Genomic DNA, 23,193 nt, shown 5'->3' with positions numbered 1-23,193 from the left:
TGAAGAGTATGTGAAATCTTGCATGCTTTTTTTTACCATACCAGATAATCCAAATGTAATAACCTTGTGACTTTTGACATTGCTTTATGAAGACTCTGTAAAAATATCTGAGTTCCAGCAATGTCTATAAAAATATGCAGTACAGGAATCATTAGTATTCAGCTTTACTGTGAAGTGTTACTGCTGTTAGGAAGTGTGAAGATGTTGAACAACCTTTAGAAATTAATCTTATGAAGTGGATATGAAAAAGCTGGAGAATTAAGTAGTCTCTCCTGTTTGGTGTTCCTAGGATTTGCCACTGATCCTTTCATAATATCAAACTTTCAGGATATAATTGCCCTGAGCAACTAGAAAAGAGAAGAAAATTGGATTTAAATTTCAATGCATTTAATTTCTGAAAAGAGGAGTAGCTAGGCATTAAATGCTTATCTATTTCCTGATGAAGCAGACTGTCTTTGTAATGCAGAGTTGTTTGTTTCATATGCAAACAGGAAGATAAAATTATGATTTTCCTACATTAACCAATGAATAAAAAATTGAGTCCTCAATCTAAGTGAAAAGGTTTCTGTATCTAAGTATTTAGCCTGAATTCAGCAATGTGCTGGTGTGCTAGTTTGACTGTCTCATTCTCTTCCCAAACCACCTTTTTCAGTGCTAGTTTGGGAAGCTTTTCAGTGTGCCAGCTTATGCTGTTTTATGCACATTGTTCACATGCAGAGGAATATTACAATAATATGGGTGAATATGGGTATCACACCACTGTAGTCACTCTGTTTTCTGAGTGGAGGAAGTAGCATGGAAAAAGGTGTATTTTGTCTGACTATCACTAGTGGTACAATTATGGGGGTTTTTTTGTACTGCCTCTCATATCACTGAAATGCAAGTGAATATTGGGGATATTAGTTCATTAAGCATGTATTATTTACATTTAATATAAAGAAGAAATAATTTATCACACGGTGTTTACTAAAAGTAGTGTGCACATTAGGAATCAAGTTTTTAATTTCAAGAGGCTGAATTTCACTTATTCTGTGAGAATGACAGATATGTGAAATAATTATCAACAGTGCCTAAAAAATGGTACTTAACATGCTTATAATTGAATGATGCTTTCTGGCATATTTGATTGTGGTTGGCAAGTGGTTTTGGGAACAGATTTGCAAATCAATAGATACAATCTGTAGCAAAATAGAACTAGATCCTATAAATATATGCAGTATTTCTAAAAACCAGTTTTTTCCTTTCTCTCTTGGTGTCTATGAGAAACCTCAGAATGTTAAATCAGAGCGAATTAGTCTCATCTACCATCTCATTTTTAAAGAAATTAAAATACACCAAAATCAGAATAAAAATTACTTTTAAAGATGCTTTCTAATAGACATGGTGTCGTGAATGAAAGGCTTCAGTTATGCTTTTTTATGAAAGAGTCAGCAAACCCACGTAAGGTAAATGAAAGTTGACATAGTACCATTAAAGTATACGAAAGATGCGGTCTAGGGTGTGCATGTGCCTCAAAGGATAGGTGGGGCAGATACGGAGATATTAGTACTACGGCATTTTCAGGATTGCGTCATCTGTGCTGATAACAAGTGCCAGATCCCCTCCTCTGGCTTAAATAAGGCCATGTTATGGTGCAGGGTGGGGTGAGAGAGAATAGTGAATCCTCACCGAGGGGGGGAAAAGAGCTTCCTCAGTCTTCTCAGTTAAAAAGCTTTTACTCTCAACCCATTCATACTGAAAACTGATGAGTAATGGTTGATGAAGCACAAAGGGCCCAAACAGAGCTGTTTGTTTGTAGGTCAGAACCTAGGTACTTCACTTTGAGGTTCTGTTCTTACTCATTTCCAGGAATCACACTGCATGATGAACCAGTTGATTGGGCTGCAGCAGGAGATCACGTTAGTCTCACTTTGACCGGCATGGATATCATCAAAATCAAGTGAGCAGAACTGGGTTTCAGTCTAAGTAACGGTTTGTTTTTAATGAAAAGCTATATAACTATTACACTTGACTATTGGCGGTTTACTTGAAGAATGATGTGGCTACCAGGATATTTAAAACCAAAATGATGCATATCACCTGGCTTGCATGCACAAACGTTGGAAACATCTGCTGCATGTGCAACGGCAACCTCAGAAGAATACTGTTAGTTTTCATACTTTGCCTGGTGCTGACACTGAGAACCCTCAGAGCCTTTTTCCTTTAGACTAGTCCTTGGACATTTAATTGCTAAATTAAGTAAACCCTCGTTGCTAAATAGAACAAAAGATTTTTGAAGAACTTAACAAATAATAAATCTTTCTAACAAAACACATCCAAACAACTCCCATTTTGTACCAATAAGTAAATCTGGACAAGTGGAATTGATGGAAACTCTATTCAACACAGTTAACTGCTTGTAAGATTTGTTTCCCTAAATTTTTTGCTGACCCTACTTTTGGGGAGGGTAGTCTGATAGTGAGACACAACAAATCTCTTTGTGTCTATTCCAATCCATAGGTCTCATGTTAAGCATTAGCCTCAAGCTTTTAGGTAAGTGTCAGTCGTTGTTTGGTCCAGAAAATCAGACCCATAATTTCTTCAGCTTTTTTACATTCCAGTTGGACTTCAGACAGCAAACTTTCAAGCTAATCTTTGAAAACTTCCTTGCATTGATAGTTTTTTCAAATTTATGTTCTGCTTTTAAGGGAGAAGTACAGGTTTTTCTGAATTGCCATTTCCGAATAGTGTGATTTTTTTTTTGTGGTAAATGGGAGGGGAAAAGAAGTCTTGCTCTACTTGTTGAATGAAGGCTTGAGTCAATTTGCTACCTTGATGTCATTCATCTTTTGGAGATATGTTAGATTTGTCAAGAAAATTATGAATTTTTAAGTCCTCTTGACATTGATGAAATTTGATGACATCTATCATATATGTTTAGTCATGATGTTTGTTATCTTCAGTCATGTTTTCCTGTGTGGGATTAATTTTATTTTCATTTTAGATGGCTAAAACTAACCCCTCTGAAAAAGCTGTGTCTAGTCTACTTGTCAACTTACAGTGAGCAGCAGCTTTCTTGTGACTCTGCAGAATTTTTTGGAAATGAATGCTGCTGAAAGCTCAGGTTTTGAGTCCTGATCATGATGTTCCTTTATCCAAAAAACAGTTGAGTTACAGGCAGCAGCACTGAAATTTTGGACACCCTACACTATTTTGTGCTATTGATCTGAAACACTGAATCTCTGAATGAAAGTCTAGTTCTTAAAAGTACCTACGCACAGGAAACAGTGACATTTTTAGAAACTGATTAGAAATGGATGTAATCGTTCACTGAACTAGACAGAGCTCTTCATGCATACACACAAAATAAGGTAGACATTCTCTAGGAATTAATTTTGTTACAGGCTTTAATATAGTGTTCCTGGATATATCCATGCAACCCCTCCCCCCCCGACTGCCCTGATTATTTTAAAGTGGTGTTGTCTTTCCTTTGCTTGTTTTAAATAATTACCTTTTTCCAGTGCGGTGATTAACATTTGTATGTCAAGACATATATATGTTTTGTTTTTTTCTCTCTTGTAGTGTGGGCTGTGTATTTTGTGATCCCAAGGAACCCATTAAGGTTTGCACTCGATTCAGAGCTCGGGTTCTCATCTTCAATATTGAGATTCCAATCACTAAAGGATTTCCTGTAAGTCTCTGTGAAAGCTCCTGTGTTCATTATAGGTTGCTCAGGGCTTTTCCTCTCCCATGTTTGATCCCCTGAATGCAAGATACATTTAAAATCCAGAAGTGGTTCTGTCTCTCTAGAGAAAAGAGATTCTTCTGTAATTTGAAGCAAATGTAAGGGGCTACTGTGTCTGCTTATGCATATTGTTATTGGCCATTTCAGAGAACGTGAGTTTTGCTGCAACTAGGCTGTCCTTTAGAGGCTCACACCCTGTAGAAGTATAATGATGCACTTAGTTGTAAGATCCTTTTTACAGTAAATTAAATATCAGTTCATGCTGCATTGAGGTGGCAAAAGCAAAACACTTAAGAGTGAAAAATGTATTTATGATGACATAAAACATGGCCTTTATGTCATATCTGTAGAGATCACAAAGTTTCGGAGCTAGAAACAGTTAACTGAATGTGAGGCAGACACTCCTGCGAGAGAAGTTTTATAAGCATTTAAAAAAAAAAAAGTCTTAAAACAAGCTGATGTTTTCAAGTATTAACACCTAGGATTGCTAATTATTGTAGAACGTTTAATAACTGAAAAAAAATATTTCTAGGTGCTTTTACACTATCAAACAGTAAGCGAACCTGCTACTATTACAAGACTCTTGAGTGTCCTGCACAAAAGCACTGGTGAAGTGACAAAGAAAAAACCTAAGTAAGTGGTTTGAATAGTTAATGATTACTCAAGAAATGGGTTGACTTTTAATATCAAGCAGTTTCTACCCTGAATCGATAATATGTTTATAAAAATATTCTTTTGTTGTTTTAGTTGGTTTCATGTTTGGATTTCAGTGTGTTTTTCAAAGTAAAAAACCTCCTGCCCACTTGATAAATGCAGAGCACCTGAGAAGTCAAATGACTTGCTTAAGGTCGATTGCAGAATTGGGAGTGAATCCTAGATCAACAGCCCTACAATTAAAGGATTTTTTTCCTTTTTTTTTTTGTTATAGTATTTCTTCTTTTCCTGTTAAAGCATGGGATCTCATGGAGCTGGTTTACTGTTTTAAAATACACTTGACTAGGCAGTGGATCAGCGTAAAAAAAATTTAGAGAGTCTTCCCATACAACTACAGTAACATCCCTCTAGTTATTTAAAGCTGTATTTGGCTAGAAATGCTGTTTGATAAGTACAATATTATCAAAATAATCCTTTTCCAGAAATTGCATGTCTGAAACTTGCAGACTTCTACAGAGCAATGAATTGGCTCTTTAGTTGTGGCTTTTGAAACAAGACTTGATTTCTACTTGGCATGAAAAAACAGGTGTTAATGAGATAGTTAGCTTCAAAACAATTTGCTAAATGTTGTGGTGAGTGCCCTTCTCTAGAAGTTTTTGAAGAAAACTCAGATGCTTTATATGTACATTTCAGGCAAATGAGTGTTCAGTCTCATGGCTTGGATTATACTTGAAATCAAACTTGATAGTTACACTTTTGGCCTTTTAACTTGATTTTTTCCCATTTAGTATTCTTTTCTTCATTTATTTGTGCATATATATTACTAATAGAATTTTCTGCTTATTTACCTGCAGGTTCTTGACTAAAGGACAGAATGCTCTAATAGAACTACAGACTCAAAGACCTGTTGCTCTAGAGTTGTACAAAGATTTCAAAGAACTGGGGAGGTTTATGTTACGCTACAGTGGTTCCACTGTTGCTGCAGGAGTTGTTACAGAGGTTTGGCATTTTTGTAAGACTTTCTATACTGCAAAGGAACAATATTATGGTTAAGATCTATTTTACACTCTCTAGTCTGAAAAATGAATTTTTTCCTCTAAAAAAGCGGCAGTGCTTCAGTAAGATGTGAGGAAAACTTGCCATGGTCCTGTTCAGTTTATTAGGAGTAAAAATTACTGTATTTAGAATTTTTTTCCCACCTCTCTTGAGTTAAAAAATAACACTTCACTATTTTAACACACATCAGTCTTTTTGAAATCTGCCTGTATAAATACACTGGAAATAGCTTGCAAATGAAAAGTATGGGCGATTTTTGCTGTGTCTAGTTAGGGTCCCAAATCTTTTTCTGTTAACATTAAAGAAAACTGTACATTTCATTCTTACTGATGCCTATAAACATTTTCTGATTCTTTGTTAGAGGAATCAAAAACTGTGGGGCTAAACATAAATATTTTGCCTTCTGCTAGAAGCCAAAACGATGAATGTCCCTCTATCTGTCCCTTTAAAAAATATTGCTGTTATTTTTGGATTAGAATTTGAGTTCTAATTTTAGGCCTGAAGGAGTGCAATTTAGTCACATTAACCTAGTTCTGGTACTGAGACTTAAAGCTGAGTCATTTAATGTCAAAACTTGGAATCTGAGCATGAAAATTTCTGGTTTCTCCATGTTTGTGTAGGAATGATGTGCTAGGTCTGTCAGAGGCTCCGGGCCTTTTAGAGCTTTAGTGCTCTTACCAATCTCTCTGGTCTTAAATAGGATCCAGAATTAGGTCTTTCATCTTGCACCTATTTTTCATAAATTTAATTTGAAGTGAGTGGGGTTCTGTTTGGATGTGTGATGACCAGTGTTTGTAGAACTAGGACTAAATAACCTCTCTGATTGTTATTTGGGAATTGCTTTTTTAGTACCTGTGATGTTGTTCCAGAGAACTTCAGAAAAAAAGGAATTATTTTTTTCCACAGCTAACTGCATCATGTTGAAAAATGCTGTAATTGTTTTACATTCACTACTTCATTTTTCACCATAGGGTTTTTTCCATTTGCTTATATTTTTAGATTAAAGAATGACCATGGTGACAGAATTTCCACCGTCCAACCAAAACACAATCAGATATCCAAACTTCTGTCTAAGAATGCAATCATTTCAGTTGAAGGAACAAGTGCAATTAATTGGGGAGAAGATGACAATGGCAAAAGCTAAATCGTGTTATACATCTGGGGATCCCTTCATCAGTCTCTCCTGCTGCAGAACAAGATGCCAACTGACAAGGAACTGCAAGTGTTGCACTTCTCGATCTCAAGACTCTCATGTGTTTCTCCATGTGGAATTTAGGCCTTAGAGAAGTTGATGGAAATATCTTAGAAAGTTGAATTGGAGAAAAAAAAATGATGAATTATCATGAAAAAAGCTCCTTACTCCCAGACATAAATTGTTTACATATTTTCTTTGATTGCTTTTTTGCTGCACATTAATTCAGTAAAGTAACTTTATTGGTCTAATATATTTTTAGGTTTGAGTTGAATTCATATTCAGGGAAAAAAAAACTATTTACTTTGTTTTTAAGAGAATGGCATGTAGTAGTATCTTGGGATTATTTTCCCTGCCCCCAAATTTATTTAAAAAAATTTCTTTTGCTGTGTAGTGGAAGCTGTGCCAACTTCGGCTAATTTTATTTTTTAAGAATAGGAATATTCTTAAGAGTAAGAATAATAAAATAAATTTGTCTGAGCACTTTTGTCTCCTTCATCTTTTACTATTTAAACAGTTCTAAATGTGTTAAATCATTCTTTACTTTCTATAACTGAGAAGTTTCAGAGTAAATTTGCAAGTTAAAATGTAAAACTGGCATCCAACTTGTCTTTCTGAAGAAATAATTGCAGTTTTTCTCATGTTAGTCAGTGCAGCTACTGCAGATACACATCTTTCATCCAAAAAACTCTTTTCAGCAAGGGCTGACAGTTTAATCTTGTGATGTCTGCTAAATCCAGTTATTGTGCTTACTTATGCCTATAACTCCTTCCCACTTTTCAGTAGTGGGGCAGATGAAATCTCCCAACTAAAAAGAGGGTCCTTCTGCCACCTCCAGTGTAAACTCAGGACAGACACACTTGACTACAACTTGTCTTTGTTTTTTAATAGGATGTGTGGAAACACCTCAGGTATTTCAGGACCTGTACATGAGTCCAGAGTGGAGACAATGCAACTTTGCCCATAGTTAGTAGTGAGGGGCAGGAATTAATACTTTCTCCACTGCATCAGTCACTGGGGTTAATTGAAGTAAAGCCGTGTCCAGGGAGTGAAGAACGCAAAAAGCCCGTGATTGTTACTTAGTTCAAAGTCATGTATGGTCCGTACCTACACTTTCCATGTACTTTTTTTGGTAGGTAACTTTTTTGGACTTACGTGCTTTAGCTCCAGTTCAGCAGTTGACCACATAGATAAATTGTATTCTTGACTGCACAAACATTTTTAGAAGTATCAGCAATGCTTTATGTGCATGTAAAATCTTATAAATCTGAATTACCTGAAAACTGTTATTGCCAAAACTGAATCTTATGAATTATCACTTTTTGTTATGTCTTTTTATAGTCCAGAAATTGCACTTAAATTCTTCCAGTTTTACCATGCCAACTGTGAATGTTTTGGTGCCCTTCTGGATTCCAGAGATTCATACTACCTAGCTCCTGCATTGAACCTGTCCTACTTGAAATTGCCTTCAGACCTTGAAAATGTTTAGGTTACTTTTAAGGCAGTGGGCAGTTACAGGCACCAAGACTGTGTCTTCAGTGTTAAAACTTGCATGAATTCCTTACTGTTTGTGGACAAGGAAGTGTGATATGGGGTGAACCTCTGATAATTCTTCTCACACATGATTGCAATACATTTTGAGGCTCACTGTTCTGTAAGGGCAGAAAAGCTACTGCATGCTTTCCCAGTTTGTAGCTTGGGAGAAGCAGAGGTATTACCTAATCCAGTTTCAATGTGACTGCACTATCTTTCAACACAGATTTGAACCCTGCCCGGAGGTGCCAATTGGTTGAAGCCTAAATGATCTGTTATTGTGCAATAGAAACATATCACCTTTATTCAATCAAAATATGCTTGCATGCTGATCCACAAGAAATTTGATGGCTTGGCAGTGGCCTGGGGTGCAAAACCTTTCTAGACTGCTGATTGAAACATTCACAATCTCCTGGTGACAACATACTGCTCTCTGGGTGTAGTGTTTTGAATAACTCTGGAGTGCAAGGAAGTGGCATGCAGTCTTAGAGCAATCTGATAATCTTAAGCATTCTCACTTTGAGAAAAATGTCTTTTACACAGCTCTTACCAGGCAGTTTGAGTTCTTAGGAAGTTAATGAAAAACCTAATAATATGTAATAGAAAGGTGGCTTCCACTGGAATATCTACGGAAGGGAAAGTGAAAGTCAGTGTCTTGCTCTTTTTTTTCCTTCTTTTTTTTAAAAAGATGAATTTTTGATGACGTACAACATACTGTACCGGGTAGGATTGTGCTTCTCAAGTGTTTGAATTGAGGGGTCACTCAGCTGTTCGTATTGTTTGTTGTTTGTGGATATTGATGGAAAAAAAGAGAGTTTCTTAATGCTTAAAATCTTTTGTTTTGGCAGGTGCATTGATTTTGGGGATATAAGGAAAAGTATCGATGATGACAAACAGTGAACATGAGTTGCAGACATGCTAATCTAGGTGTGTTGTCTTTGTCTACTGTCACTAAGGAGCAGGTTCCTGGCTAGGTGTTTGAGTTATTTTGTTTAGTGGTTGCAAATTGTCTTCAAACTGTAGCTTGAAAAGCTGGTACTGGGAGACATTTCCCTGTCAAACCTTCCTTTTTCTCTTTTTCTTTGGTACTTCATTTCCTAGAGAGAAAGAAGAGCTGTTTTCCAGCAACTATGCTGTTTTTGCCTCCTTGCTTCAACTCCTAGAAAAGGACCAAGTGTCACAGAAATAGTAATTTTTCCCCATTCCCCCTTTCCTGCTGTTGTAACCAGGGTTTGTTCCCACTTGCAAGCAAGCAAGCGGTGCAGGGAGAGAGAGGGGGAGGAGTTCAGACTTGCTGTGCAAATACATACAGATACACTAATCTAAGTTGATGCCTCATGGAGGAAAAGTCACAGATGAAGCAAGCAGCTAATGATGGCTCAGTCAAAGGCTCTCTTAGTGCTGGAAAACTTTATAGGTGGCAAATTTATTCCTTGTTCCTCCTACATAGACTCCTATAATCCATCCACCGGAGATGTCTATTGCAAGGTGCCAGACAGTGGCAAAGAAGAGGTGAGTACTGTCCAGATGTACAAAGAAGTGAAAAATGTCAAATGCACATAACAATAATCTTTTGAGTAAGAGGGGCTGACGGTAAGAGAACAGAAAAATTAGGAAGACTTCAACACTTAAATGAGTGAGTTTTTGATTATGTTGTAGTGCTGTGTAATCCACTGCTGTGGCAGCAAATGCTGTTATTTTTTCACATTTTGCTACTAGACAGTTACGGTCTGGATCCTAAGCTGGTATGAATCAGCTAAACTCAAGTAGCTTCCGTGGAGCTCTGTCAGCTCACATGGGAGATGTCGTGCATAAGTTAACAATAACGCTCAGATTGGCTGTAAGTATAAACAATCTGTAAGAGAGAAAAGCGTTTATTGATCTCTTCTGTAAATAAACTTAGAGGCACCATATGTAACTAAATGTGTTCTCTCTTAGTCTCTTGATGATTTGCAGTTTTCATTTAAAAGGATTTTTGTCTTGTCTCTTCTCTGAAGATGGTAAAAAGCTTCTGGACCTCTTTGGTTTTGGTTTAGCAGTTGGATATTCAGTAGAGGTAATGGAGTAGCTGTGATGAGTGCATTTCTTTATAACATACTCTGTCGTCTGCCTGAATAAGTTTCCTGGTCCCATGCTCTCTAGTGGGATGAATGTTTCGTGTTACCTTGTACGTGTGAAGGTGTAGATGGGCAATGACATTGATCGGGGAGCTGCAGTTTCATTGATTCTACTTCATAAGGAACCTACAAGTCTGTGTCTAAAATAGTGCTTCAGATTTAATGAAGAGAGGAGCTGCTGGACAAGCTTGGATAGCACAAAAGACTTGGAAAATATTGACAAGTAGTAGCGGACAGTATTTTCAAAATTATATTTAAAACAAACTACTGCTGTATGTAGCTGTTTCCTTCACTTGAATTTCAGCCTTATTGACATCTTTCTCTTTGCTTTTCTCAGCAGAAACCTTTGCACTGTAATTGCAACTGGGTAAATATTTGTTAGATGCTGATGACCAAGGGTTAAAGAGTAACAGGCTGGGTTTGTTAGAATAAATCTGTATAAGTTCATTCCAACCCTAATTATACATGAACAGACTTTTCTTTAATGTGCAGGTGCAAATCTTCCTGTCCATTCATTTGCAAAATCATTAAAAGAGAGATTCGAGAATACCAGAACAACCTAACAAAGTAGACTACTGGCCACTCTGGAGATACAGTTCAAATATACCAAGAGCAATGGCTTTTCTCTTTCAGGAACCCAGTTTAAAGACCTGTAAATTTGGCGAGTGCTTTAGTCCTGCCTTTAGACTACTCACAAGAAGACTGGGCTCTGCAGAGCTGGCATCCACTGGTGACTGATGGAATATGCTGAAGAAAATGCAATCACATACTACTTGAGGTTATCTAGAGATACCAGATTAAGCATATAGACCTAAGTTCAACAAAGAACTCAGGATGCCAGTTTCCAGCAAGGCTTAATGTCCAGTTGGATATTTTCTTGGTTAATTTTAGTGGAAGATTAGAAGGTGAAATGGAGGAAGACAGCAAATCTGTTGCTGACCCTGGAGTTTAACACCATGTCAGCTGCAGTAGCCATTTCAGCCACTTTCTGCCAAAAACACTGAATGTATTTTTTTCAGGGGTTAGTTTGTTCCCTCACCTAGATGTCTTAAATTCTAAATAGCAGTAGCACAGCAAGCTGAGCAGGTGCCCTGTATCTCAGACAGACTGGTGAGGACTAATTAGTGCTGGCAAATATCTACTTTCTAAAAACCTCTTTAAAGAATCTTCCTTCTGTTCGTCAGCCCCTGCAAAAGCAAAATCATGTCCTGAGGGCAGTTCAGTTTGGGCTATTTTGATATCAACCTTTTATGATGGGTCTGGATTGTGTGTTTTTTCTCTGTGTCTGTCTTGTGCAGAAGAGGAAAGCAGAAGGAAGTGTTTCAGACACACGAGTTCATAGTTTAATTCTTACGTGTGTTTGTGGCTTGACTGTCTTTGCTGCTTTTTGCTAGTCAAACTAAGTAACTGTTTAACTTTTGTATGCTCTCTTACATCTGTACCAATCTCTTTTTTCCTCTTACCTTTTTTAGATTAATCTACTGCCACTTAATTCCTTCCTTTGCTAGTTTTCTCTTCTGCTGTCTGTGAAAAAGCAACATTTTTGTCCTTCTTCTAAACCCACTGAAGGGTTAAAAATGCAGATGGTCTTCATTGTCTTCTGTCCTGGCAGCACCCGGTGGAAAAGGCCACAGAGGAGAAGACAGATGAGCAGCAGCAGCACAAGATGGGAGGGTGGAAGAACAAGTTAATTAGTGAAGGTGGTATGGTTTCACAGAGGGTGAACCTTTTCAGGGTAGTGTGGCATCTGCACTGGACTCGCTCAGGAAGCTGCAGTTCCCCTTTCCCAGGCCTGCCTTGGTCCTGCTTCAGCTGTTCAGTGACTGACAGCCTGCTATCATCATCACTTAAGCAGTAGGTTGTTGAACTACAGTTGAAAGACTAGAGTCTAGGTTTCTGGGCATAGCAAGTGATCCATGTGACATTGTGCATGTTGGTTTATTTCCTTCCTTGGCCTCTGTACTGGTATTGTTCTGGCACTCAAACTCTGGGTCTTATTTTTATGGGGACCATAAATTCTCATGTACATGGGATGGCGAAGAAGGGGTAGATAGATTTTATTTTTTTTTTCTCCCTGCTTAAAATTTTGTGCCCTCATTAGTAAAACATAATTGAGGTGTCACCCATCACAATCTGAAGTGTTGCCTAAAAAGACCTGAGAAAAAGACTCCAGGCCAATTTAGTGTGTAAGATAAGATAAAGGGAGCAGTAGGCCTAGAGGAATACACACCACGCGCGCGCACCCAGACAGTGGTTCTATGATTTTATAATAAGGTCCGTCCAATCCCAGATCTGTCCACCTCCAGTTCTGCCCCGTTCTGCCTTCTGATGCGCCCCTTCGGGAATTGAGTCTGGGGGCATTTGGGACCCCTTATTCCTCATCTTCATCTTCTTCAAAGCATGTATGGTCCTTGGAGTTCCTCCAAAATTCTGGGCTTTAAGATTGCTTTGTCTGTGTGATATCTCCTGGTCCAGGCCTAGAGTGAGATGATCTTAAACAGGGGTGTTTTTCTACAATTCTACCTTGGAAAAAGACTAAGCACGCTAACACAATTTAGAGGCATTGATAAAGGGTAAGGGATACAATACAGCTACATTAAAATCTATGTTTACTACACAACTACTTCTAAAATCTACAAAAGTTAAAAAAATCCAGAAAAGCTCTGAAGCATCAGAAGGAACAAATTTGGAACTCAGTTTTGTAGAATTGGTAGAAAGGAGCCTTTAGTGACTGCATGTGAACCAGCAACGTGGCAACATTTGGAGAGGTCATCACTAGCATCCTCCTAGTTACTGATTTTGGCAGATTTCCAAAATCTGAAGAAATTTTATGTGCAAAAATTTTAGGAAACCAGCTAAGACAGCTTTGACTAAAAACTCACCTTGATTAGACATTAGAACAATGAAGAAGTGATACATAGGAAGAAAAATTGGGAAAAAGGGCACTTAATTAAAACATGGAAGGATATTGATGACCATCTTTACTTAGTCTGAGACTGGTAAACATCAAGAAGGAACTGCTTATAAATCAGTAGATGCAGGTAACTTCAACGTAAGAGTCCGGAGGAAATGATTCATGGGAGAGAAAGCTTTCTGATAAATTTTAATCCTTTGAAGCCTAGTCTGCTTCAGAAAAGTGCTGGTAATCTGCCACTATTCAGAAGAAAGGTCAGGCTGAAGGACCATGCAAGGGTCATGTACATCTCAAGTAAAATACTGATAAGACTGGTATGCATTTACATAAATGCATATAATGATCTTTCTTATCTGTAGGTTTCAATAGGTGTCTGATGAGAGAACTGACTAAACTCCAAGAGTTTAGAAAGGAACTTATTTCCTGTGAGGGCATTAATGAATTTCTAGCTGTGATCAGGTAAGATAAAATTTTTCTCAGTGTCCATTCCTTAAATATATTCTTAGTGTCCATTCCTTAAATATATTCTTAGTCCTTGCTTGAACCAAATGGTGCAAAGGGGAGAGGAAATCAAGGGCTAGCAGGACATACATTCTGTTCCTTCTGCAGCCCCTTACTTTCATCGTTGTCTGGAACAGCTGAAGTCCTGTATTGTATTGGAAGGGCTGTGGATGTTTAGACTGAAACTGCATTTGCTCCAGGGGAGATTCTTGCTCTTTTCTCCATGAGCAACAAGATTCTGCTTCAGTTTGGTCAGTCGCACTTGCTGGTATCAGTTGACCAGTCCAACATTTCCTCCAGGCCTGGAGGTTGCCTACAAGTTGCTGGAATTTGGAGAAAAGCAAGACTTCCTGTGGAATTTTTTTTTCTAGATATTCTTATTTCAATAACACTTTTTGAGTTACGGGATAGTGTCTTGATGACAATGGAGAAGCTCTAAGGAGATGTCATCTTCCCAGCAGTGTGATCTGGATTACAAGCCTCTGAAATCTGAATTCATCTGCTGAGAGTTTGATATTTTCTTATGCCTTTCATAAACATTCACCATCCCTCTTTTACTTTTTAAGGTGGAAGCTGCTGTCAAAGCTGCCAAAGATGCCTTTCCAATTTGGTCCTCAAAAAGTCCATGGGAAAGATCTCAGATCCTGAACAAATTGGCAGACCTGATTGAACATGATCTGGAAGCGTTTGCACAAGCAGAGTCAAAGGATCAGGGTAAAAATTGGAACTGTTCGTTCTAAGTGTGTCTTGCTGATTGTTGAAATGAAGGATTTGGATGAAATTTTTAGTATGGTATAAACTGTTGGAGCAAACTGAAGTTGATGTGCATGAACTTTGAAGAAGTTTTGGATTTTGGATTCCTGGGGCATTCTTGTTTTTTAGAATTGCTGACTTTGACTTCAGCTGTTAGATATTTGGAGTGCATCACTAGAGGGGGGCTGTTGTCATTGACTAAGGGTTGCACTGTGCTGGGGATTACTCGGGTGCAGGACAAAAGACGTTTCCCAAAAAACATACAAATCAACTTTCAGAGCAGAGTATAAAAGCACTGTTTCTGTCCGTAATAGCAGTGTGCTTGCTTGGTTTTGTTTCAGGAAAAACTATTACATTTGCCAGAACAGTGGACATCCCTCGAGCTGTGTACAACTTCCGATTCTTTGCCTCTTCCATCCTTCACCACGTCACAGAGTGCACTGAGATGGCAACCATGGGCTGTGTGCATTACACCTCGAGGGCACCTGTTGGAGTTGGTATGATGATCTTGACATGCTGAATAGCTTGGCAAAACGTCTGCCTCAAATGTGGCTCAGAAAAGAAAGGATTTTTTCAACAGCATTTATTGTCTCTAAGTCATGTGCGAAACATGGCTTGTCCACTAAAGCATCAGTAGCTTCACATAAAATCAGTTATGCTACTTCATGACAAAAAAATTATTGCGTGCCTTAAAAAGCCAAACCTGCCACCTCTCACCCTCAAAATCTCTCTTGTGTTTTGTGCATGTGTGTCTTTGTAGTTAAGTATTACAGCTGGGGGTCAGTGAGGCATGCAGAGCATTGAGCAGCTACTCCTGCAGGGAGAGCAGGATACTCCTCACCTTTAGTAAAGCAGTAGTTGCTTGCAACGTGACCTGAGTGCACGTGGGTGGATAAACCGGTTCTAGCTGAGGAATTGCTGAACTCAGCCACTAGATGCTGCTGCTGCTTCACAAATAAGGTGGCTGTGCTCAGCTGACAAAGTAATGATGGTGTATTGATTTTATTATTAGGTTATATTATATATATATATAGTATAAATAACATATAACATTAATTATATATGAGTGCTCCACATTTACACTTGAATTATTTAAAACATAAAATTGGCTAACCTAGTGGACCTATTTAAAAGTTTTCTTGAGCAGTGGAGAACATGACTACTTCTGGTAAAATCACTCTCATCAGGAAAAGTCCTTCACTGTATCTACTCCATCAAACAGCAAGAAATCCTGTGGCTTTTGTGAGGAGTCACACCTAACAATCACGGATATTTTTCATAATTTCTTATAAATATGTAAAGTGAAAATATTCCTACAGGCAATTACTGAAAATAATTCTGATAATTGAGCAATTTGTGGGAACAAGAGTTTTGTACAGTGATAAATTTTGGCACTCATGACTTTGACTAAAATTTATCTGGAAAATGTGTACTATATGTTATACATACTTTTTAAATATTAAAATTGAAAAACAAGAAAAACTTTGAAGAGCAAAAGAAAGCAAGAATGATCCGAGCTAACACATTCAGCCTGGAGAAGAAAAAGCTCTCAGGAGACCTACAAGAGAGCTGAAGAGGGACTTTTTGCAAGGACATGTAGCGATAGAGCAAGGGGTAATGGCTTCAAATTGAAGGAGGGTAGGTTTAGATTAGATATTAGGAAAAAGTTCTTTACTGTGAGGATGGTGGAACAGGTTCCCAGAGAACTGGTCAATGCCCCATCCCTGGAATTGTTCAGAGCCAGATTGAGCAACCTGGTCAAATGAAAAGTGTCCCTGCCCATGACAGGGGAATTTGAACTACGTGATCTTTAAGGACCCTCACAACACAAACCATTCTATAATTACCTTCACCTGCTGTTTGCTAACACAAAGTATTACCACAGACCAGTTGATGTAAATGATTGTTATGGCTAACCTTGCATTAATGTTCCTAGGAAACACTGAAAAACTTCCTGTGAATATCAGATTCTACCCTGAAGAAGCAGCAAAACTTTGATTCAGAGAGTTCAGTTGATCACCTTTAGAATAATTTTAAAAAGTTATTTGCCTGTGAGAAATGCTGCAAATTTATTGTACAATTTTCTGCAAATAAGAGCCATAGCCAAATTCCCTTCATAAATCTGAATTGGTGTATAACTTCTTGAGGTCAGAGAAATGAGTTTTGTATCCCAGCAGATTGAATTTCTGCCTTTGATTTGCTTTGTAGCTGGTTTAATCAGTCCTTGGAATTTGCCACTGTATTTGTTGACGTGGAAAATAGCTCCTGCCATTGCATGTGGAAATACTGTGGTTGCCAAGCCAAGTGAGATGACATCTGTCACAGCCTGGATGATGTGCAAGCTCTTGGAGAAAGCAGGTAAGTCCTGTAGCATGCTAAAGAGGGGAAGTGGGGTGGAAAAATGCTTGTCTGTGCACCATTTTGTTGGGGGTTCTTTTGTTGTTGCAGAAATCAGAAGGTGCTCAAAGGCTTTGGGAAAGACTGTTTGCTCTAGCTGAATGTTGCACCAGAGAAAAAAAGCTTTCCCAGTCCTCATACTATCCCATCTCTCCAACCCCAGCTATTGCCCATTTTTTCCCACTATCTTCTGATGAAAAGGCCTCCTTTGCCCCTCCTGCACTCCGCTTAAGGATGTCCTTAAGTCTGTGATGCCAGCCGAGGAGCCATGAGAGCATACAAGAGTGAGAATCAGCTCTTGGTATCTGTGTCATGGTTGTATTTGATGCACTGTTAACTAAAACTGGGAGGATGATTGTTTCTTCTTTGAATGACTGAGAACTGGATCTCTGATGATGCATATCAGATGAGATCGACTGATCAGTGGAATTGGTTTTATCATTTAACCCATGATCTCCAGAGCTATTTAACATCATGCATTTCAGCTTCTGCTTAAGTTAAGGGTCAGTATTTGACACTCTAGAGTTACAGGTGATTTTCTAACTTCTGGGACGAAACACAGTGAAGTGAAACCTGCAGAGCAATGGGAAGGGAACAATGACTGTGTGCCTTTCTTCCCATCAGGGGTTCCTCATGGGGTGGTGAATATAGTGTTTGGAACAGGCGCCAAGGCAGGAGAAGCCCTCGTCTGCCACCCTGATGTGCCTCTGGTCTCCTTCACGGGAAGCACACTGACAGCCCAGCGGATCACGGAGAAAAGTGCTCCACACTGCAAGCGGCTTTCACTGGAACTGGGAGGCAAAAACCCCGCCATCATCTTCGATGATGCCGACTTGAGCCAATGCATCCCTACTACCCTGAGGTCCAGCTTTGCCAACCAGGTTCCTCCCACCTCTGTAGCATATAAACCCTGTTTGCAGCAAGGAGGGACGTGTGTTCAAGAGTTCGTGTGCATGTGCCTATGCCTTTGGATCTGTAAATTGTCAGGGTCTGTTTCGAAATTGTGTTGTGAGAAAAGCCTAAGTAGAAAAATATGAAGAAAGTTTCATTATTGCATGAGCAAGGAACAAAGTAATAAAGAGCTCTTATTTGTGCTGTCCATCACAAGGTAACAAGGTGTCATTACTCCTCTCAAAAAAGTTACATTGCTTATCTCTCCAGGAAGCGGCTGCTGTAAGTCCCACTGTTCAAGTAAGTGGGAAGCTTGCTGATTTGCTGAATTAAATTAGGAGATTTCTGTCCAAATTTTACCAACATTGTTCTTCCCTCATCACCACCCTCAGGAGAGATTACCAAAGCCAGGAAACTGTATCAGCGCAAATGTTCAGAAAACTAGCTTGGTATCAGAAATCGATTATCAGGAAATGAAGACAGAGATCATTCAGAATTGGAATCACATTTCCTATGAAAAATGTTGAAAGAGAAAATATGGAGTCAATGAAAAATCAGATTTACTTATGGTAGTGACTGCATGATCCTGATGTTGTTTTTTTCCTTCCCTTTTCCTTTTTTATCTGGAAAAAAAATCCCACTTTGCTGGTTAATGTAGTTTGCACTTCTGAGGATGTGGAGACACAAGGATGTGGGATATGACTCCTAGGATGCATCAATAGTACAGTGTAATATGAGCCAACATTGTTGATTTCTTTTTTTGTTCCTTTCTTTTTGGTAGGGTGAGATCTGTCTCTGCACCTCCAGGATCTTTGTTCAGAGGGGCATATACAGTGAGTTTTTGAAGAGGTTTGTAGCAGAGGCCAAGAAGTGGAAGACCGGGAATCCCTCAGATCCTACAGTCGATGTGGGAGCACTTATAAGTAAAGAACATCTAGAAAAGGTGATGTTACATAGAGTTTGTGATTTCTTCTCATCTTCTAGAGGGCTGCACAAGGGGATTTCAGAGGTTCTGAAAGTAGAGCGGTAGAAATACCCACTTCCCAAGGTCCTCTGTCTGTGGCTCCAAAGAGACTTCCAAGTTTAACCTACCAAGGTGCCTAAAAGAAGAAAAAGAAAAGGAAGTCCTGTGGTGTCTCTCTGGGCTTTCTGTAAGAAGAGAAACCAGGCAACAATTGCAGAAAGGCAGAAGCAGATCAACAGTATGTCTGATGTGTTCAAGGTAGCAAGCATATGGTGGCAGCAGCCATGGAAACATCTTTAATTATTTATTGATGAGATTTTCTGTAGCATTCATCATCCTAGTGGCATGTAAAAATTTAATAAGCCTGCCTGTGAGGCAGGAAAATATTACTGATCCCTTGGAGTAAAGGAGTGAACCATGGTGTTGAATATATGGCAGACTGCCCAGGCTCCTAGAAGAAGGGAGGGAGGCTCTGGGAACACTTGTGTTTTCACCAAGGGCACTACCCTTTAGACAATACTTATCCAGAAGGACCAGCAGTGTTGCCTGCTAGGCTAGTAAGTGTTAGGAAAGAGAAACAATTGTTTTTTCAGCAAGAAATACACAGCTTTACCTTTAAAGAAACTTAAGAACAAAAGCTGGGGAAAGCTACCCTCTGTTGTAAGAGGGCAGTATGTTCCATTTGGAGTTATTCAGGGGCTCCTGCTAATGTGTGGAGCCTCAGGATTTGGTGTCCTTTAGCAGTGATGTTTTCCTGTTGCTTTCCCAGGTAAGGAACTATGTGAAGAAAGCCCAGGCTGAAGGAGCCAGAGTCCTCTGTGGAGAGGGAGTGGATGCTTTGGATCTCCCACCTGGCAACCAGAAAGGCTATTTCATGTTGCCCACAGTTATTGCTGAAGTTAAGGATGAATCTTGTTGCATGCAAGAAGAGATCTTTGGTCCTGTGACATGTGTGGTAGCATTTGATACAGAAGAAGAAGTGATCAGAAGAGCCAATGGTGTGAAATATGGCTTGGCAGCCACTGTGTGGTCCAGCAACGTGGGACGCGTTCACCGGGTGGCACACAGGCTACAGTCTGGATTAGTGTGGACCAACTGCTGGCTTGTGAGAGATCTGAACATGCCATTTGGTGGGATGAAAGCCTCAGGCATAGGAAGGGAGGGAGCAAAGGATTCCTACGAGTTCTTCACAGAGGTCAAAACCATCACAATAAAGCACTGACATATGTAAAAGGAAGTATTTTAGAGTAAAATAAATGACAGTAATTTGAGTTACAAGAAAAAAATTACAGTAATTTGAGTTACCAAAAATGGCTCTCTAGAACACAGGCTGCTATTGTGGCCATCTTTTTCTTGAACTGTGGTCAAGTAATGTCAATGACATCTGAAAACAGTCATTCCAAATGCTAATGTTGAAGGCAGCTTTTCATGTTGAATGAGAAGATCAGTGTGGACTCCACAATCAACCCATTCCAAGCCAGATGACTTGCCTATTTTATGGATCCTAAAGCTTTTTGAGTATTTGGGTCTCAAAAATCTGTCTCTCTAAGGCAGATTGGAGAAAGAGTGATATATGACTGTACCTCTGGTTGATGAATTACCTTGAGGGACAAAGTGGCAAGCACATGATAAGGCTGATATTAGTGAATAGGCAATCAGCCTATTTCACTCTATGGTCCACATATCAATCCATATTGCACTTCACTGATATCAGATAAGGACTAATGCTATAGCACACTGAAAGCCTGCGGAACTACCTTTAATGTACTAAGTGGTTTTAAACCATGGGATCATGAAATTCTCATTATATTCATGGAGACAATAAATGTTTTAGTTATAACCTGCTTTATAGTATGCAGCTGAATCATCCTAATGCCTGTTCTCTAACTATTTTGAAATTAAAGCCTTTTTTCACTTCTAGGCCTCAGTGATGGTGGTTTTTAACATCCCTTAACAAAGATGTGGCTGCATCCCAGACAGCAGCATCATTCTTCATTAATAAAAACTAGAAATGACTCCTAAGAGAACTAACTGTTGGAAATGTTTGTCACCAAAATGTAAAACCACTTTCAACTTTTCCTCATCTGTTTGCAGAGATTTTTTTTTTAATTGAGTATATCAAAAAATTGCTTGCATTCAACAAAAAGAGATACAGAGCTGGATACACATTTACCCTCCCGAGAAGGTTAGCTTGCTACTGAATTTTTAAAGCCACCCTTCATGATTTGTTTTTCAAGTTTTGAGCTGCATTTCACAGTAAACAAAGCTGCATAGAGTTTCATAAATGCCTGTATTCTGAGACGAGCTAATGAGTAATTGGGATATTTTTTTAGGGGTGTTGGGGCAAAAGAAAAGTGCCATATAAAAAAAAAAAATAGATGAAAAATTATGACTAAAGAGAAGTGAAAGAATGGAGTAGCAAATTGCTTTCTGCTGCTCCTTTGCACACTGAAAGAAAATACAGAGAGAGATTTGGGGTTAATAAAAAATGTCATATTTATGATTTATAAAGTTTCTAAGGTTGTGGAGCTATGATTTGCCAGGCTGATAAAACTGATGCAGACCATCTAGAGGAGTCTCTAGGCCAATATATGAATACTAATCCATACCTTTATTTTGTTATTTCTATTTAAGGTAAGTTTTTTGCATGGTTTACTTTTCGAGAGTATGTTTTCCAGATAGGATTAATTTTTTCTTTCCAGAGTTTGATGAAGCTCATGCTGGATTTGCACTTTTCTCAGCAAAAAAAAATAAATGCCTACAGGCTGTTTCAGATTACAACTGCATAAAGACAGTCTTTTCTCTCTCTTTAAGTAGTTTTTGTTGAGAGAAGTCTCTATAGTAATTGTGATGTCATCCTCACTTTCCACAAGTTGTGCCGGGTACTCTAAAAGTTTTAGAATAGGGGATGGATCCTTTCAGAAGTATTTTCTACATGTGTCCTGAATTGACTGAAAAGGTGATTTTCAGAAGACTTTTCTAAGACAACTTTTATCACAGAGCTGAGGCCCAAGTCTGTGATGAACTTCAAGATCTCTGAATCCCACCTGGTTGCAGGGCAGACCTGCCAGGCAAGCTGGGGCTCTGGGCTTCTGATGGATTCGGTACAAGTACACCCAGCTGAAGACAGGTAAAGGAAAATAAAAGGATATAAAAATGATAGGCTTAGTGAATTGATGCATTCTGAAGAAGCACATTTTATTTTAAAACTCTATCTAGGTCTATTCATGGCCAGGTGGTGGCAGCAGAACATGTGCTTTGGTGTTTTTAACTCCCCCCAGTAGCTCATTTTGCTGAGAGGGGAATGAACAGCTCTATCAGTGCATGTTTCATTCTGCGTATTTTTTTTTTCTATTTACAAATCCTGTTTGGAAGAGCAGAACCCAAAAACTGTGAAACTCTTCATTAGCTGGGGGTGGGAGGGCAGACGTTTTCAGCAACAGCAGATGGGATATTGCACAATTAGTAGATATGGATGGATTCCTTCCACCACCTGGATCTGGTCTATGGTTCAGTCTTATTGAAATGAATTTGCTTTCAGGTGTTGATTTTGTCTTTGCATTAGATGCCATGGAAGACTTCTATGTATATTTCACATACTGGAGACAAAGGCCTGTGTGTCATCTGTATATTTCTGGCCCAAGACATCAAAGGTGGAGTAGTGGAGAAGTAGAGTAGTAGGTGGGATGGGGATGGAGCTCTGTAGGACCCCCAGATGCCCCCATGGCAATTCCATGTCCAGCATGGCTCTGAGGGTTTCTCAGAGGTGAACTCCTGGGGTACCCCTTTCAATCATCCCTATGTCCAGCACCTCAGAGAGGGACGTCCACTGACGCTAATGATACTGCTTACTTTTGGGCAGGAGGGAGAGCCCATGTGAAGGTACAAAATATTGTCCCTTCCTGTGTTTTTCATCTGTAATGGATGGACTCTTTCCTTTTCCAGTTAAGGTGCAGTTCAAGTGCCTTGCTTATCCTGCTATTTCTTGCCCTTTTAGATGAACAGAGATTCAAACATGGATATGTACGGATGTATGGGTGTTACCTAGTGGGGAGATTTCTTTTCCTGCCTGAAGTAATGGGTAGTTCTTACATTTCCCACACCCACCTCCAGCCTCAGCTTCATCACAAGAGAGCTGCTAGTGCTTGTGGTAGTGAAACAGGTGACATGAAAGAGGTTACCTGCTTGTACCAGGTAACCTCTGTGGGGACACTGAATTCTCCTGTATGATGAATGCTATGAACTTCCCCATGCTTTTTATTCAGACCGACTTTCAATATAGCAATGTACATGGATAACTGTCTCAGCTTACAGATGAAGCAGTCCAAGAACTTCTTCCTGCAGATGAGGAAGGTGTCTGTTGCAGCTGTTTTGTTTCCGAGTTTTCTTCTCTTACTCTGAGTGCGCAGTGAAGAGGATATCCTGGAGAATGAGGCAGGCTGATACAAGTCATCAGGCTGATGGCCCTTGCAGAGCTCTTTGGGCTACACATCCTAG

General features: G+C 39.1%; 2 protein-coding genes across 4 annotated transcripts in view; both read left to right on the top strand.

Moving 5' to 3' along the window:
* The window catches only part of HBS1L (HBS1 like translational GTPase), a 60,357-nt gene extending 53,249 nt beyond the window's left edge, over positions 1 to 7,108 (top strand). For all 3 annotated transcript variants that reach the window (XM_027669269.1, XM_027669284.1, XM_027669276.1), the window contains 5 exons: positions 1,849 to 1,939; positions 3,562 to 3,670; positions 4,257 to 4,357; positions 5,233 to 5,377; positions 6,434 to 7,108. In XM_027669269.1, coding sequence (XP_027525070.1) covers positions 1,849 to 1,939; positions 3,562 to 3,670; positions 4,257 to 4,357; positions 5,233 to 5,377; positions 6,434 to 6,445 — 458 coding nt within the window. In that variant the 3' untranslated portion in view covers positions 6,446 to 7,108. The remainder of the gene's footprint in view (positions 1 to 1,848; positions 1,940 to 3,561; positions 3,671 to 4,256; positions 4,358 to 5,232; positions 5,378 to 6,433) is intronic.
* Positions 7,109 to 9,418: 2,310 nt separating this feature from the next.
* ALDH8A1 (aldehyde dehydrogenase 8 family member A1) lies at positions 9,419 to 20,616 on the top strand. Its single transcript, XM_027669297.1, has 7 exons — positions 9,419 to 9,671; positions 14,258 to 14,405; positions 14,786 to 14,941; positions 16,653 to 16,802; positions 17,466 to 17,722; positions 18,514 to 18,675; positions 19,466 to 20,616. Exons 1-7 carry the CDS (start codon positions 9,531 to 9,533, stop codon positions 19,916 to 19,918), a joined length of 1,467 nt encoding a protein of 488 aa, XP_027525098.1. The 5' UTR covers positions 9,419 to 9,530; the 3' UTR covers positions 19,919 to 20,616.
* Positions 20,617 to 23,193: the final 2,577 nt, after the last annotated feature.

This window comes from Corapipo altera, unplaced genomic scaffold (assembly GCF_003945725.1).
Source record: "Corapipo altera isolate COAL_440 unplaced genomic scaffold, ASM394572v1 2b, whole genome shotgun sequence".
In the NCBI taxonomy this organism is placed as follows: Eukaryota; Metazoa; Chordata; class Aves; order Passeriformes; family Pipridae; genus Corapipo; species Corapipo altera.
This window is presented reverse-complemented; position numbering and strand designations above follow the sequence as displayed.

What these genes read in the sequence shown, in the direction of transcription:
- ALDH8A1 (XM_027669297.1), top strand. Translation starts at nt 9,531, where the DNA reads ATGATGGCTCAGTCAAAGGCTCTCTTAGTGCTGGAAAACTTTATAGGT. An exon ending in CAGACAGTGGCAAAGAAGAG is followed by an intron (nt 9,672 to 14,257) that starts GTGAGTACTGTC and finishes TTACTTTTTAAG; the next exon opens with GTGGAAGCTGCTGTCAAAGC. An exon ending in AGCAGAGTCAAAGGATCAGG is followed by an intron (nt 14,406 to 14,785) that starts GTAAAAATTGGA and finishes GTTTTGTTTCAG; the next exon opens with GAAAAACTATTACATTTGCC.